General features: G+C 43.7%; 1 protein-coding gene across 4 annotated transcripts in view; it reads right to left on the bottom strand.

Annotated features, from left to right (window-relative positions):
• Positions 1 to 4,387: 4,387 nt before the first annotated feature.
• LOC137524552 (BTB/POZ domain-containing protein KCTD5) overlaps positions 4,388 to 16,221 on the bottom strand; it is a 70,786-nt gene continuing 58,952 nt past the window's right edge. For 2 of the 4 annotated variants that reach the window (XM_068244549.1, XM_068244551.1), the window contains 3 exons: positions 15,327 to 15,452; positions 10,800 to 10,858; positions 4,388 to 6,460 (listed from right to left, as the gene is read on the bottom strand). In XM_068244549.1, the coding sequence (XP_068100650.1) occupies positions 10,814 to 10,858; positions 15,327 to 15,452 (171 nt within the window). In that variant the 3' untranslated portion in view covers positions 4,388 to 6,460; positions 10,800 to 10,813. The remainder of the gene's footprint in view (positions 6,461 to 10,799; positions 10,859 to 15,326; positions 15,453 to 16,221) is intronic. The other 2 variants (XM_068244550.1, XM_068244552.1) reach the window with 1 other exon arrangement.

Genomic DNA, 16,221 nt, shown 5'->3' on the forward strand with positions numbered 1-16,221 from the left:
CATTTCCTGAACGGCAGTTATATTGCCAAAATAGTAACAGATACCAGCCAGCCTCCCTACTCTCTTGCACACTTTTTTGCAGTTAGGCTTAGCAACTGCCGTTCAGGAAATTCCTTTAGAAAACGCTGCGAATCCCCAATTGATGTTTAGGTCCTGTTATACACCTTTTGGATCAAGCTGCAATAAATGCCATTGTAGATAAAATTCTCTTGATGTCATCGCCTGGTATATTAAAATCCATTATAATAAAAAAATAAAATAAAAAAAAAAACTTGAAAGTTGTGCCTTTTGGCCAACCCATTAGCAACATTGTCAGTAATCTCACTATTACACCTACCATATAAAACATCCTGTCTATCTTTGCTTGCAATCTCATTACGAGTGACAATAGTTTCATCCTAGCAGTTTTCTATAAACCACCTTACCAATATATCTGTCTGTAATATAGCAATATCGGTTTTTGGTTTTTTTTTGAAATTGCACTCTTAAAAATCTACTTCTGGGAATGGGTTTCTGCCAAGTTGGATGATCGTATATACCGTATTGGCCGGCAAAAAAATGGGGAGAAAGTCCCTGCATCTTCTACGGTGCTGGTGGGAAATCCCCAACTTATGAATGCCTGCCAATACCAACCGCTGACCAGTCCTGAATTCCCTGCATAGTACCCCTTCTGTCCACTCTATCCCCTTCCCTGTGTCTCTGGTCCCCCATCTATGTGTAGCACAATTTACCACATGGCTTACCTAATCTGCCATTCCTGTGGGGCGCCATGACCTCTTCCCTTCTGCTTGGCCAGTGGCGCTCTCACGAGTAATTATAAGTGATTACTCGTGATTCAAATATTTAATTGGCGCAGGTGTGTGGCAGGGATACCAGTGGTTAATTACTAATAATTCCACAGTCTGCCCTGCGTTCTGAACAACTTGCACACACCCTATTGGTCGCGTTACAAGCCTCACACTGGAGCACTTCCTCCTTCAAGCCGTAAGTAGGAAGTGCACTAGTGTGAGGATTGCAACGTGACCAATAGGACGCGTGCAAGTTGTTTAGAACGCAGGGCGGATGGTGGAATTATGGGTAATTAACCCCTAGGATCCCCGCCGCGCACACCTGCGCCCATCATTTGAATCATGAGCGATTACTCGTGAGAGCACCACTGTGCGTGGCTATCCCTAGAGACCAGCTTGTGTTAATGAAGTCATGACGATGCGAACACCACAAGCAATTCACTAGAGCGAACCGCACAGAAGAGAGGACCGGCAATCCCCACAGGCATGGTGGATTAGGAAAGAAATGCAGATACACTGTGGTACATACCACACAGTGAGGACACTCCGGGAATAGTTCTAGATACCAGCTAAGTAAACCATGTGTGCGGGAAGTAAAACATGGACTCTACATAGAAGAGCAAGCCAAGTGAGGAAACCGCAAAAAGATACTAGAAAATTAATGAATTGCACATTTTGTAAACTCCGTTTCCTTTTGCATGTAGCTCGGACCTTCCATCAACTCAATATTAACATCTAGATCTGGGCAATGTGGGATTAGTATGCAGAGGTCCTTTTGCACTACCTTAAAAGACAACTGTAGTGTGACATATGGAGGCTGCCATATTTAGTTCCTTTTAACCCTCTGGGCAATACAATTAGATCGCCCAGGAGGGGGCGCAGCACTTTTTTTTTAAATTATGTAGCGAGCCCTGGGCGGTGCAGCGGCATCCCCCACCCACTCCGATCGCCTTCAGCGATCAGAGTAAGCAGGAAATCCCGTTCAGAACGGGATTTCCTGCTGGGCTTCCCTGGTCGCCATGGCGACTGGGCGGGATGACATCACCAACGTCATGGACGTCGTGATGTCAAAGGAGGTCCCGATCCACCCCTCAGCACTGCCTGGCACTGATTGGCCAGGCTGCGCAAGGGGTCGGGGAGGGGGGGCTGCGTGGCACGGCGGCGATCGGAAGTTACACGCAGCTAGCAAAGTGCTAGCTGCGTGTAACAAAAAAAAATTATGCAAATCGGCCCACCAGGGCCTGAGAACTCCTCCTGCGCGACATACCCCGAGCTCAGCTCGGGATTATCGCCCAGGAGGTTAAGTAATACAAGTTGCCTAATAGCTCAGCTGGTCCATTTAGCTGCAGTTGTGACCAAATCACACCAGAAACAAGCATGCAGCTAATATTGTCAGATTTGACACAAATGTCAGAAACCCCTAATCTGCTGCATGCTTGTTTAGGGTCTTAAGCTTAAAGTATTACAGGCAGAGGATCAGCAGGGCTGCCAGGTAACTGGTATTGCTTAAAAGGAAATGTGTCAGCCTCCATATACCTTTCACTACAGTTGTCTTTTAACAGCTATGCTGAAGAGGACCGCGCCTTTTCCATGGAAAATGAGGCTCGGCAGCAAAACATTACAATACCTTCCCTTTTGTAGAAAAAAAAAAAAAAAGTTTTGAATCAGGATGACACTATTGTATGGCCACCTTTTCTGGCAAGTTGGTCAAATCTGCCCATCAGCGCTAGATTGGCTAAGAGACAAATCTCATCAGATTAGAGAGCTCTGTCAGCTGCCCATACACTGCAGGATGATTCCTGATCAATTTCAAATTTCATGCTGAAATCAATCCAGAATTGACCTTGTGACACTCCCCCCCCCCCCCCCCTAACATGCCCCTCTGTGTACTATACATTACCTGCCCATAACATCCTTGCTTCCAGGTGCAGACCTTGGCCCATACACATAACCCACATGATTGCATGTCTGACATCACACACGTGAACCCCGGCATCCATGTGTGGGGTGCATGTATAGACCCAAGACTGCGCCCAGAGCCAGCGACGGACAGACAGACAGGTAATGTATAGTGCACTGGGCACATTTTACATTAGGTTGGGCAACATCAGGGGTTTCATTGCATTCGTCCCGATCTTGCTCACCGTTACCACCGCACACCCAATCAAGTAAATCGGCCATACATCTTGCAGCATGTCCGACAGATTCATGTAACCAATTTCTGCCAAAGATTGGTCGCTTTACCGATTGGTATGCACTTGGCGGCACATATTTTCATCAGATTAGAGAATGATCAGATGGTTAATCGCCCGGCAAGGCGCCTTACGGCTGCCTTTAGCTTTCGGCTATAAAGCCTTCCTCAGATTGGATTCTTGTAAGAAGAGCCAGCTTGAAACGCACTGACAAACATCTCAGCCAGCATTCTAATGTTAGTGTTGCATTCAAAGTCAGTCTCACCTACACCCATGGCAAAAGCTAATTGGTAGTGGGTTCCAGGCCTTATAGTGCAAGATAGTTTAGAGTATACCTTCTTTTATAGGTACTACGACATGTATCAACCAGATAACCAGACATGTGCCATTTTAGGCAGAGACTGTCAGACGACTTAATCCAGTTAGTCTTCCCCACGGCACACAACATACTGCAAGGGCAAAAGCCAAGTAAGCATGACTGTAGAGCTCAGCCAGAGCAAATGTACAGGGATGAGTTACGGATACCCAAAACAGTGTATTTGTAGCTTTACATGCAGGCATTAGAATTCAGCCAGTAAATTCAATGGAAAATCTGATCAGATATAGTTCTGTAGATTTGGTCATGTTAAGAGGTACAGTGCTTTAGAAGTTTGCACACATCAAATGGGGGTCAAAAAGCTTCATCAAGTGTTCGGTTTTTGTGAGCAAACATTAGGTAGGATCAAGGATATGCAAATACTTCCAAGTTTATGCAAATTTATGTAAATTGTTATGCATATTTATGTAGCTTGAAAATGCACCAATCAAGTCCCACCAATATTTAAACTGATTAGGCCATTTTCAAGATGCATATATTTGCATAAACATTTACATAAATTTGCATAAACTCAGTAAAATGTGCATAACATTGATTATCCCTAGCAATCATTAACCCTTACAGGCTGTGTTTAATGCAACCAAAAAGGTCAGTTATAACATTTTACCTTACAAGTCTGCTTTAAACAAGAACTTCAGATTAAGAATTACTCAATTTTAGTACAAAAATGTTACATAAATCACTACTACACAAGCCATTTAGCAACTGAATACCATTAAGTATATCTTTCAAATTAAGGGTGTAGCTGCTGTAACTTAAACGTGCTGGAAACAGTGAAGAGATACCCAGAATCACCTGCCCCATTAGTTCACAAGCCTGCACAAAGCAGGAAGTAAAAGTTTATGCAACACTTTGCCCAAAGCTATTTTGTTGGGTGTATTGCAATGACATTTATTCCACAAGGAGAAAGAACCCTACCAATCTGCAGGGATGCCCACCTCACTAACAGCCAACACAGCCATGGCAAGGTAGCTTCAACTTTTAAAGCTACTGCAGTGACCAGAGAACACACAACAGCAATCACAGGCATGTCTGTGCAATACAGTTTATTAAAATACAAACTAAGGAGGGATAAGGATTGTTTCCTTTGTGAAAGTGAAGATATGCACTTTCAATTGCAATTCCTAAATTAGTGATCACTCCAAATGAGAAAGGTGCTCATATCCAGACTAGGAACACAAACTGCATTGCCCGTTTTATTCCCAAATGTGCAGGGAAGACACCCCTTATCCAAATCAGCACAAAGCTATTGCATCTTCAGTAGTGAGTGTGATGTCTAGGAGAACTCATGGAGAAGCATGTGATCAGTTTAATCAGGTGATAGATTTGCAAGTCTATGATTTGCTACTCATGAGCATGTACTAAAGCAGAATGCAATCACAACAAATCAGAGCTGATTGACAGCAAATCTAGCAGCCGATCAAACAAATCACATGCTTCTCCAGTATTTCTCCTAGTCACGACCATCACCAATATTCAGTTAGCAGCACCACCTGTTTGGACTTCCATAGGACATGTTGAGGAGGTAGGTGCTGGCACTGGAATAGGGACACCAAGGAAAATGGTTGCTCATCCACTGGTGTAGTGTTTTGGGCTACAGACAAAATGGGGTTCTTAAATATATACTGCTTGAGAAAACTCTTCACCATCACAGCTTACAAGCACAAACCCAATATGCGACCGACTCTTGCTTCTCGTAAGGTAACAGAGGGCCAAGTCGTCTGAAAGGGACATCACATGAGTAAGGGCTTGTTTCAAAAGCCACTGTCTAGTACAGAGGTGCCCACACTTTTTCGGCTTGTGAGTTACTTTGAAAAATTAGCAAGTCAAAATGATCTACCTATGTACAATTTTAGGAGCACACTTGTATATACAGAATGGAAAATGTAGTGGGGTCGGGATCTACCAAGAAGTCCTTCACGATCTACCCAATGGGCACCCCTGATCTATTATATGTAGTATAGCAGCCTGTAGCAAAGAAAACCAGCTCAAAAAGTTGACTGTAGTCAACTGAAACCTAGTTGGGATACGCAAGTTTGACAAATGGCAATTAAAAGCGCCAAGTTTGCCAAAAGGTCTTCACAATATAGTGAATGACCTTTCCAGCAATAGGCATGATGCTGCTCCAGATCTAGCTGAAAACCCTGAATATCAGCCATTACCAAAGCAATATTGCTCAAAGCTAGCTAGGCCATTCGGTACAATGCTAAAAGCATTCTTAGTAGGCCTTCACTTAATGTATCGCGGGCCTTAGCACAACATTGCTCTTTGCACGGCTTTGTTGAAGCAACCAGAATAGGGCTACCAGACTTGCACTTCAATCAGTTAAAAGGAACAGCTTAAATTTAGCCTGCAACAGGAAAAACAAATTAATTGCCTTTACGTAGATACAGTTTGCCAGTCTATATTCATTTCTTAGGAAGAGTATATGACACATTTACATCACAAAAACCATTTAAAAAAATATATAAAATAAAAAGTTTGTTTCAGTTTCTGACAAGGAAGAAAAAGTTTCTCAGGAAGAAACCATTTGCAGCAATAGACAAGTGCAGAATACACATGACATGTTCCGCGTTCCCTTTGCTGATACGTTTTGGGTCTTGTCATGGACCCCACCTTACTAGAAACTGCTTCATGGATATCTGGTGGGGTGGGACTGACTACTGGAGGTTCTAAGAGGGAAGAGCAGCCTGCCCCTTGTGGCCAAATTGGGTCTTTGTGAACCTTTGTGGGTCAATGTGTAGTGTTACACAGTTTAAAGTCGCACATTGGATGTACAGACTGTTAGCCTCTCTGTAACACCAATGCCACACAATAAAAATATTGAAGCAAGAAGGAAATAAGATAGGGGTTGGAAGAATATACAGTAGACCCACTTAACAGGAGATCCTGACTCACACAATTCTTAAACACTGAACCTTCAACCCAAAATACAATCTTTTGGGGAGAGGGAAGAAAAAAAAATTAGGCCAACAAAATTCTAGGATCTAAAGCAGGATTCTCCTGGTGGCTCTTCATGGTGGCAACTTCTTTTCTTGGAATAAAATTGTACAGGAAACCCTATTCAAAATACTTCACATTCGGGAACCTCGTTCTTGCAAGATCTGAAAGACAAGAAAACCGTTCATTAGCAAGACAACTCCAGACCCCTTGAGAAATGATCAGTCTTCATTTATAAAACTTGCCACCCTTCTGTCACAAGAATCGTACACCTAGATCTAGTCAATGTTCATTCACCATTTCAATAGTCTACTAATGTTAGAAAGGGATTGTCGGCCACAAAATCAAATTCAATTTACCCATTGCACTGTGTTCATTATACAGCCTGGAAGCTCACCCTGCATTGCAAGCACCCAAATCTAAACAAATGTTTCTGCTGTAATAAATCTTGGTACATTGCCAACGAAAAGGAAGCTTGTCATCTCACCCATCCTATATTCCTGCTCCTCACTGATTGGCTGAGGGCAGTTCAGGGTGCTGAAATCTGATCTTGCTGGGCTCAAATGTTTACAAATCAAGCTAGCTATGGCACTGCAGACTAGGAGAGAAAAAAAAAGTGAGAAAAAGACATCATAATTGGCTTCAGTCAGAGGGGATCAAAGAATTCTGTTGTAGGCCTTTTCCATTTACTTACTATATAAAATTCCCTGAAAGCCTAACGTGGACAGTACAATACACATGTCCTGCAAGTAGAACAAGTAGTTATCTACTTATATATGTGTTTTTGTTTCCTGGCATAGTATAGCTGCCCCTGCTGCTTTAAGACTGCTCTAGAAGAAACCCTGCATTCCTTGCATTGGCAAATACCTGATTTGACAAACATCTAAATCTCGTTGTGTGGGCACTTTCCATTACTCGCAAACAACTATACTAATCACAATTGCTGTACATTTGTAGAACCTCTGGTTTACTGAATAAGCAATTATGTTTAAATTACAGCTAAAAGCCAACCTCTCTGAAGTCAAGCATCATTCTACCCATTTAAAGTGGTAGCACACTAAATTGTTATATCACTTAACTAAGCCACCAGACTAGGGTTACTGTACATCAGGGAAGAGAAAAACAAAAGCCCACACCTACCCTTTTGAGACATAGAAAATCAATGCATTATCTGCAGAAGTGTGCATGGATATGATGTCCCAGTAGTAATAGTGCAAGCATGCTTTTACTGTAGCTGTGACTACAATACAACTGCAGTAGTACACTTTTTCACTAGCATGGTAGCAGTTTTACCTTAGCATCTATCCTCCTGTTCACCTCTAGTGGCCTGCCTGAACCAGTCACCTTTCCAACAGCCACAAGTCAATTGCCTAGTCACTGCAGGACTGATTCCCACACAAGCCATTTTTACAGATACTGTCATAAGAGTACTGGACAGACGCTCTGACCACTAGGTCACTGGAAAAATACAGAAGGCTGGTGGTGCACTTTTTTTATTGCCTACGAGCACTTCTCCTCCTCCTCCTCCTCCCCCCCCCCCCCCAAAAAAAAAAAAAAAAAAAACTTGTCAGAATACTCTCCTGCCTACTGTGACAACATTGACAGAAAACACAACCAAACCGTAATTGCAATTTTCAGAGCAATTTTTTTTTTAATGAAGGATTTTGTTTTTGCACATCATTAAAGCCGAATCTCTCCAAAAAAATGAAATGCTACATGCAGCGCATTTGTTTTTTAACTAAATCAATGCAGTTGGAACACCCTCATAAGGTTACATTAGCCAAGTGATTTTCAAAATCTGAGTGCATTGTAAAGCACACAAATTTGCTATTGGTGTCAGCCAGCCCTTCTATTTATAAGTATGCAATTTTAAAGTGTTACTAATCACCTAAATGACATCACAGAAAATTGTAAGGTTTTGAATAAGTTAAAGGGATACTGTAGGGGGGTCGGCGGAAAATGAGCTGAACTTACCTGGGGCTTCTAATGGTCCCCCGCAGACATCCTGTGTTGGCGCAGCCACTCCCCAATGCTCCGGCCCCGCCTCCGATTCACTTCTGGAATTTCTGACTTTAAAGTCAGAAAACCACTGCGCCTGCGTTGCCGTGTCCTCGCTCCCGCTGATGTCACCAGGAGTGTACTGCGCAGACACAGACCATACTGGGCCTGCGCTGTGCGCTCTTGATGACATCAGCGGGATCAAGGACACGGCAACGCAGGCGCAGTGGTTTTCTGACTTTAAAGTCAGAAATTCCAGAAGTGAACCGGAGGCGGGGCCGGAGCATCGTTGAGCGGCTGCGCGGGCACAGGATGTCTGCGGGGGACCATTAGAAGCCCCGGGTAAGTTAAGCTCATTTTCCCCCGACCCCCCTACAGTATCCCTTTAAGGTTTTCTTCAAAACTTGTCCAGGTGCTCCTGTAAATGATTTTTTTTCCAAGTACTTTTAGTGTCTAGAGCAGTGGTCCTCAAAATAAGGCCCACCGGCCGAATGCGGCCCCAAGGCTTTTATCACCGGCCCTCGACTCAAAATGTATTACTTATAGATGCGGTCCACTGCATCTCTAAATTCTGGCAGCCTGCAAAATAGAATCGCAGTGCTGGCACCTCCCATCCACACAGCAAGTGCAGAGTGTATGCCCTAGTGATGAGCGAAAATGCCAATAATCTTTTCGCATGAATTTGTGAAAATAATGTTAAACTCGATTGCTTCCTAAAAATTCCAGCGAAAATGTGTTTTAATTTTTGCATTTTGTTTTTTTTGTACATTTTCGCAACAAAAATCTTTTTGCAGTAAAAGTGGTAAACATTTCTCTGCAATGAAGTACAAGTATATTTTTTTCGGTATAGATTTTCCAAATTTTTGCGGAAACCGCAAAAAAAAAAAAACAGTTTTCGTGAAAATTTCTTGAAATTAAAAATGGCATGTCCGATGCAGAAATGACTGATGAAAATTCCCAAGCAACACTGTTAACAGGTAATAGTTTATACTTCTTGGGCTCAATGTAATGTTTTACATCATTTCATGTATAGTCCGGCCCCCCAGCAGCCTGAAGTATGTTTACCCGGCCCTTGACTAATAAAAGTTTGGGGACCCCTGGTCTAGAGTAATGCTGGGCATACACTGACTTTGTCCTCATCAATCAAGCCGCTAATGGCTCGATTGATAATATCTGACAGGTCCAATGACCTGCCGGATAGATTCCCTGCTCGAGCGGGGACGAGTGGTAATCGATCCACCCGTACGAGCGGGGACGCGGCGGGAGTCGATCCGGCAGCTAATCGGCCGCCGGATTGACCAGTGTATGCCCATCTTTAGACTCTGGACTCAAGAAGTCCCCCACCCCAAAGCAGTCCCGACACCAGCTTGACTACAGGCTATGCAACAACTGAGTCTCTTGGCAGCTTAGGGCTGGTAGCACCAATGGACTCTCCAATAAGAGTAACAGGTCAGTGCACCAAATGTGGCCAACCATTCAATCACAGTACATTCTAAGAACCCATGCTCCCTCTACTATATCCAGACAATCCCAGGTACACATTTCATTTAAAGCGGTATTGTCACCATAAAAATCAAATTTCAACAGCAACTGGTCTGAGTGTATTAAGTGATAAAGATGCTGATCCTGCATTCAAACCTTGCAAAACAAAGGCAAATGCATTGTGGGACTTTTAGTTCCTTAACAGCTGGAGGGCCGAGTTTGCCCATGCCTGCACTAGAGGGAACAGGGCCAGGGGATTTGTCATGCTAGTCCAGATATGGCTTCCTCCTGGTGAGATCGCTGGCTGTAATCATCTCACTTTAGGGTTTCAGCACCACCCAGAGGATGAATGGAAAACTGCAGCGCTGGAGCCAGGGAGGCGAGTGATTGCTGGAACTGCTGCCAGATCTCCCTGGCAGTGTTATTTTCCAGGTTTTAGGGTCTGAAAGGGTGCCAAAAAAAAAAAAAAAACCCGCACAGATTTCAGAGCCCAAGATTCAGAAAGAATCATAACGCCAAGGGGGTTCAGCAGAGTTGCACCGGCCCTGCATTTCCCAATTGCACCCCACCCGGCTACTTTTTCATGCCACCCAGCTGGAACAGATTTCTGGGGAGAACACTGAAATGTAACATTCAGCAAAAAGGACCTGGTACAGCTATGACAAACATGCATGATTAATATACACTTCTGCTTGTAACCAAAGATTGGTGGGCAGCAAGATACTGAAGCTTTGGAGAGAAGAAAATTGCCATATTATGCTGGGTATCACATGATTACCAACAAATGCAGCTTTGCAATTGCGAAATAGGGAAGAATGGCCTCAGACAAGCATAATAACAGTTCAGTTACATAACATTTATTGAAAGAAGGGTCCATTGACACAAGGACATAGCACAGTACACATGTGGATCAGTTCTTCCCTATGGGAAGCTATAGAGCACAGGGTAACTGGGACACTGGAGGACAGGGATAGGTCAGGGGCAGCCTGGGGGAGCAGTTTGTTTCAGGAAGCTAGTGCTCACCAGCTAATAAACATTTAATCTGAATCATTCATATCATAATCCGTCTCTTCGTCCTCACTCTGTACCAGCATGCAGCATGCATAAGCAAAGAAAAGGAAAGAAAGTTAGGCGACAAAGAAAAATCATGCAAGTTAGTGAGAAAAACAAAGATGACCAGAAAAAGTTCTACTCATGCAGTTACAAAGCTGTAGGACTTCACACATGCAACATATGAACAAATTGTGACATCTTACACGGTCAGCTGTGTAGAAAAAGCTAAAAAGTATAATTAAACTTGCTACTATTTGTGTTGTGTCTTCATCAGCATAAGCTTGACAGTGTTACCTGTGTAAAGTGCCCAAACCCCCCCCTGGTCCCAATGGCCAATATGTCTGGGATCTTAAGAAGCAAGTAAACTGTTAAAGTGGACACAAACTCTTGCACACAAAAAAAAAAAACTAAAAAAACTATTGCACATAGTTAAGCTACATACACGACTAAAGTAGGCCGATCCACATCAGCCGTAGTCAAGTGTGTGTACAGAAGCCCACAAACCCCACCATCAAGTTGCCTGGCAGATCAACTTGGCCAACTGCTAAGGCTTCGTTTTGCATGTCGCGCCCCCTCCTGACACACCATATACGCCATTCAGTCATTCCGTCACATAAGACACTGCACCTGTACAGCCCAGCCAGTGTCAGATTTTCTTCTGATCCCAAAGCCTCAATTTTGCATCTATGGAATATGCTGAAAATAGAAGTCCAATCCATAGAGGCCCCACTTCACAACTTAGATTTCAATAATCTGCTGCTAATGTCTATAACCAGATACATCAGAAAGAGGCTAAACCATCTGAAGGACAACTGGCAAGTCTATGCAGGTAATTCCATTATACCCCCTCCTGTAACCAAACTGCCTCCAGAACTCTTGATCAAATTGTTCCAAATCAGGAAAATCTAGGAGGTAGACTGCTGCAGCAATGGCTGAGGACATCCGTGATCCATCATGCTAGATCACAAGTGACTGACCTGAAAGGTACTTGCAGGAACCTCTTTAGCTACCCCCATGGTGTAAAGTCTGCTAGTCTCCCTCTCTGCATTTCCCTCCTGAGCAGTATGCCAAACACTGTCGGGCATACTGCTTGCTAGAATCAGGAGTCCCCAGTATGAATTTAAGAGATTTTATATAATAGAATTTAAAGGGAACCTAAACTGAGAATAATATGGATTCTTATTTTTAAAATTCCAGTTGTCTGACTCTCCTGCTGCTCCTGTGTCTAATACTTTCAGCCACATCCCCTCAACAAGCATGCAGATCAGGTGCTCTGACTGAAGTCAGACTGGATTAGCTGCATGCTTGTTTCAGGTGTGTGATTCAACCACTACTGCAGCTAAAGAGATCAGCAGGGCTGCCAGGCAACTGATATTGTTTAACCACTTAAGGACTGCAGTCAAAACCCCTTAAGGACCAGACACTTTTTCCATTCAAACCACTGCAGCTTTAACGGTTTATTGCTCGGTCATACAACCTAGCACCTAAATGAATTTTACATGCTTTTCTTGTCCCTAATACAGTTTTATTTTAGTGCTATTTGATTGCTGCTGTGATTTTTAGTTATTATATTCATCAAAAAAAGACATGAATTCTGTCAAAAAAAAAAAAAAGTTAACCGTGCTGACATTTTTCAAAGTAAAATTTCTATATACATTTGTCCAAATTCATTGTGCTACAGGTCTTTGATCAATAAATATACACTTACTGGATTTTTTTTTTGTTTGGGTAAAAGTTAGAGTTTACAAACTATGGTGCAAAAAGTGAATTTTCCCATTTTGAAGCATCTCTGACTTTTCTGAGCACCTGTCAGGTTTCAGGAGGTGCTAGAATTCCAGGATAGTATAAATACCCCCCAAATGACCCCATTTTGGAAAGAAGACACCCCAAAGTATTCACTAAGAGGCATGGTGAGTTCATAGATTTTTTTTTGTCACAAGTTAGCGGAAAATGACAGAAAAAAAAAAATTCCATTTCTGCTAACTTGTGACAAACAAAAAAGAAATCTGCCACGGACTCACCATGCCCCTCTCTGAATACTTTGGGATGTCTATCCAAAATGGGGTCATTTGTGGGGTGTGTTTACTCTCCTGGCATTTGGGGGGTGCTAAATAGTAAGCACCCCTGTAAAGCCTAAAGTTGCTTATTGGACTTTTGGCCCCTTAGCGCACCTAGGCTGCAAAAAAGTGTCACATGTGGTATCGCCGTACTCGGGAGAAATAGTATAATGTGTTTTGGGGTGTATTTTTACACATACCCATGCTGGGTGGGAGAAGTGTGTGTGTGTGTGTGTGTGTGTGTGCGTGCGTGCGTGCGTGCGTGCAATAGAAAAAAAAAATCTCAATTGTCCATTAACAGAGCCATTTCTCCCATGTTGGGTTATGGGTATGTGTAAAAATACACCCCAAAACACATACCAATGCTCCCAAGTACGGCAATATCACGTGACACTTTTTTGCAGCCTAGGTGCGCTAAGGGGCCCAACATCCTATTCACAGGTCATTTTGAGGCATTTGGTTTCTAGACTACTCCTCACGGTTTAGGGTCCCTAAAATGTCAGGGCCGTATAGGAAACCCACAAGTGACCCCATTTTAGAAAGAAGACTCCAAGGTATTCTGTTAGGTGTATGGTGAGTTCATAGAACATTTTATTTTTTGTCACAAGTTAGTGGAAAATGACACTTTGAAAGGGAAAAAAAAAAAAAAAAAAAAAAAAAAAAAAAAAAGGAAAAGCAATTTCTGCTAACTTGATAAAAAATAAAATCTTCTATGAACTCATCATATACCTAGCAGAATACCTTGGGGAGTCTTCTTTCTAAAATGGGGTCACTTGTGGGGTTCCTAGACAGCCCTGGCATTTTAGGGGCCCAAAACCGTGAGGAGTAGTCTAGAAACCAAATGCCTCAAAATGACTGTTCAGGGGTAGAAGCATCTGCAAATTTTGACGACAGGTGGTCTATGAGGGGGCGAATTTTGTGAAACCGGTCATAAGCAGGGTGGCCTCTTAGAGGACAGGTTGTATTGGCACTAAAGTGCAGGAAGCGCAGAATGTTCTCAAATCGTGACCTGGACATGGCAGCAGAGAACATGGGCATGTGATGTATTTTGGGTGCGTAGACCAAGAAGACTGCAATACATTCTTTTTGACTAGACCCATGTTAAAGGAGAAGGCCCCAAAAAAATTTTACGTTCGGAAACATGGGAAAGGGTGGGCATAGTAGCTTCTTGGATTGGCGGTTGCGTATTGTGTGGCATAACTGTTTTTGTTTTTTTGTCTCTGCGGTGGAGCGGGTGAGGGTTTGGCCGGGTGATCAGAAGCCTGCAGGGGGGGGGGGGGGGGGGGGGGTTGGGAAATTAGGGCCAGATTCGATGGGTAGGTGTGCTAGGGGGTGACAGGTGGTGACAGGAGGCGATTGATGGGTGTCTCAGTGGGTGATTAGGGAGGAGAAAAGATGCAATAAATGCACTGGTGAGTTGATCGGAAGGGGGTCTGAGGGCGATCTGAGGGTGTGGGCCGGTCATTGGGTGCTCGCAAGGGGCAGATTAGGGTCTGATCTGATGGGTAGCAGTGACAGGTGGTGACAGGGTGTTTGATGGGTGATCAGAGGGGAGAGCAGATGTAAACAATGCACTTTCGGAGGAGATCTGAGGGTGAGTCTGCGGGCAATCTGAGGGTGTGGGCGGGTGATCAGGTGCCTACAAGGGGCAGGTTAGGGTCTGAGCTGATGGGTGGCAGTGACAGGGAGTGATTGACAGGCGATTACAGGGGAGAATAGATGTATACAGTACACAGGGGAGGATCTGAGGGGGTGGGGGGGGGCGATCAGGAGCCCCGAGGGGGCAGTTTAGGACCTAATCTAAAAAATAGCGTTGACAGTGACAGGGAGTGATTGATGGGTGATTGGTGCAAACAGGGGTCTGGGGGGGTGGGCAAATCAGTGTGCTTGGGTGCAGACAGGGAGGGCTGCAGCCTGCCCTGGTGGTCCTTTGATCACTGGGACCACAGGGCAGGAGGCAGCCTGTATAATACGCTTTGTATACATTACAAAGCGTATTATACGCTTCTATAGCAGCAATCGAGGTGCTTCCGATCGGCCGGCAGGTGGGCGGAGCCTATTGCCGGCGGATGTGCGCGCATCACAGCGCGCGATCCACAACCAGCTGAAGTCCCAGGACCCAACGCCAATTGGAGTTACGTGATCCTGGGCATGCCACTTTGCCGCCGCACTTTTGCATGGTGCGGTCGGCAAGTGGTTAAAAGGAAAAATCCACATACCTCTCAGTTTAGGTTCCCTTTAATAGACAATGCTTCCACAATAGTATAGGTTGCCAGCAACCCCCCCCCCCCCCCCCTCCCTGCATAAATATTCTGTACCAAAACAAAAGTCAAAAAGCATCTGAATTTACTGAATTGACTACAATATGCCATTTCTAAATGAACGTGAGAGTCTTACATTACAAAACATTATTGAAAAATAGCAGCTGAACAGATCATACCTTCGCCTTTTCACTAGGTTCACTAGTTGTGCCGTACGGGGTGTTGTGCAACTCTTTTGAGACAACACACAAAAATTCTGCTTGGTCCTCATTTCCATAGTTATAGGAAGAGCCAATGCTAACCAGCTGGAAAAGAAAGAAACATTAGTAAGTTGGCTACATTCCACTCTTGGAAGATCAGTACGGTCAGAAGCACAAACAGGGGGAAGTAAAAAGGGAAATTGCACATTTGACTGGTAAATATTTGCATACTAAAATGGTGACAAATTCCAGCCTCTGCTTGCGGAGGAGTAAAGAATAAAAAAAAAAAAAAAAAAAAAAAAAAAAAACTAACAAACACCACAACCAGACCTCTGGCCCATTCTGTGCACTAATCCTGACTGAGCGCTGGCATGGAATATGTGGAGGCTTGGTTATTCTTTCCTACTCGGCTGCAGAATTATCTGTGTGTAGGAATCTTTTTAACCTTAAGCTGCTAAGCAGGACAAGGCCACTCCAGCTATGTACTGCAGGTAGAGCTTGAGTCAGTTCTACTTGCCTTGATCACATTTCTAACCTTCAAATATTGTACCTCAACTGTTAATCTTCAGAAAGGCACTTCCTAAGCAATGTTCTGATGCTGCTTTGGATGCAAATTCCCAAACCACTGGATATAATAAAGGGTACGCGAGGGAAATGGAGGCTGCCATATTTATTTCCCTTTAACCAATACCAGTTGTCTGGCAGTCTTCCTGATCCGGTGTCTCCAATACCTTTTGCCACAGACCCTGTGAAAGCATACAGATCAGGAGCTCGGACTCTGGCTTTACTGGATTAGCAATATGATTGTTCCAGGGTTTTGACTCCTACTATTATGCCAGAAGATACAGGACTGCCAAGCAACCAGCATGGTTTA

Source organism: Hyperolius riggenbachi, chromosome 7 (assembly GCF_040937935.1).
Source record: "Hyperolius riggenbachi isolate aHypRig1 chromosome 7, aHypRig1.pri, whole genome shotgun sequence".
NCBI lineage: Eukaryota > Metazoa > Chordata > Amphibia > Anura > Hyperoliidae > Hyperolius > Hyperolius riggenbachi.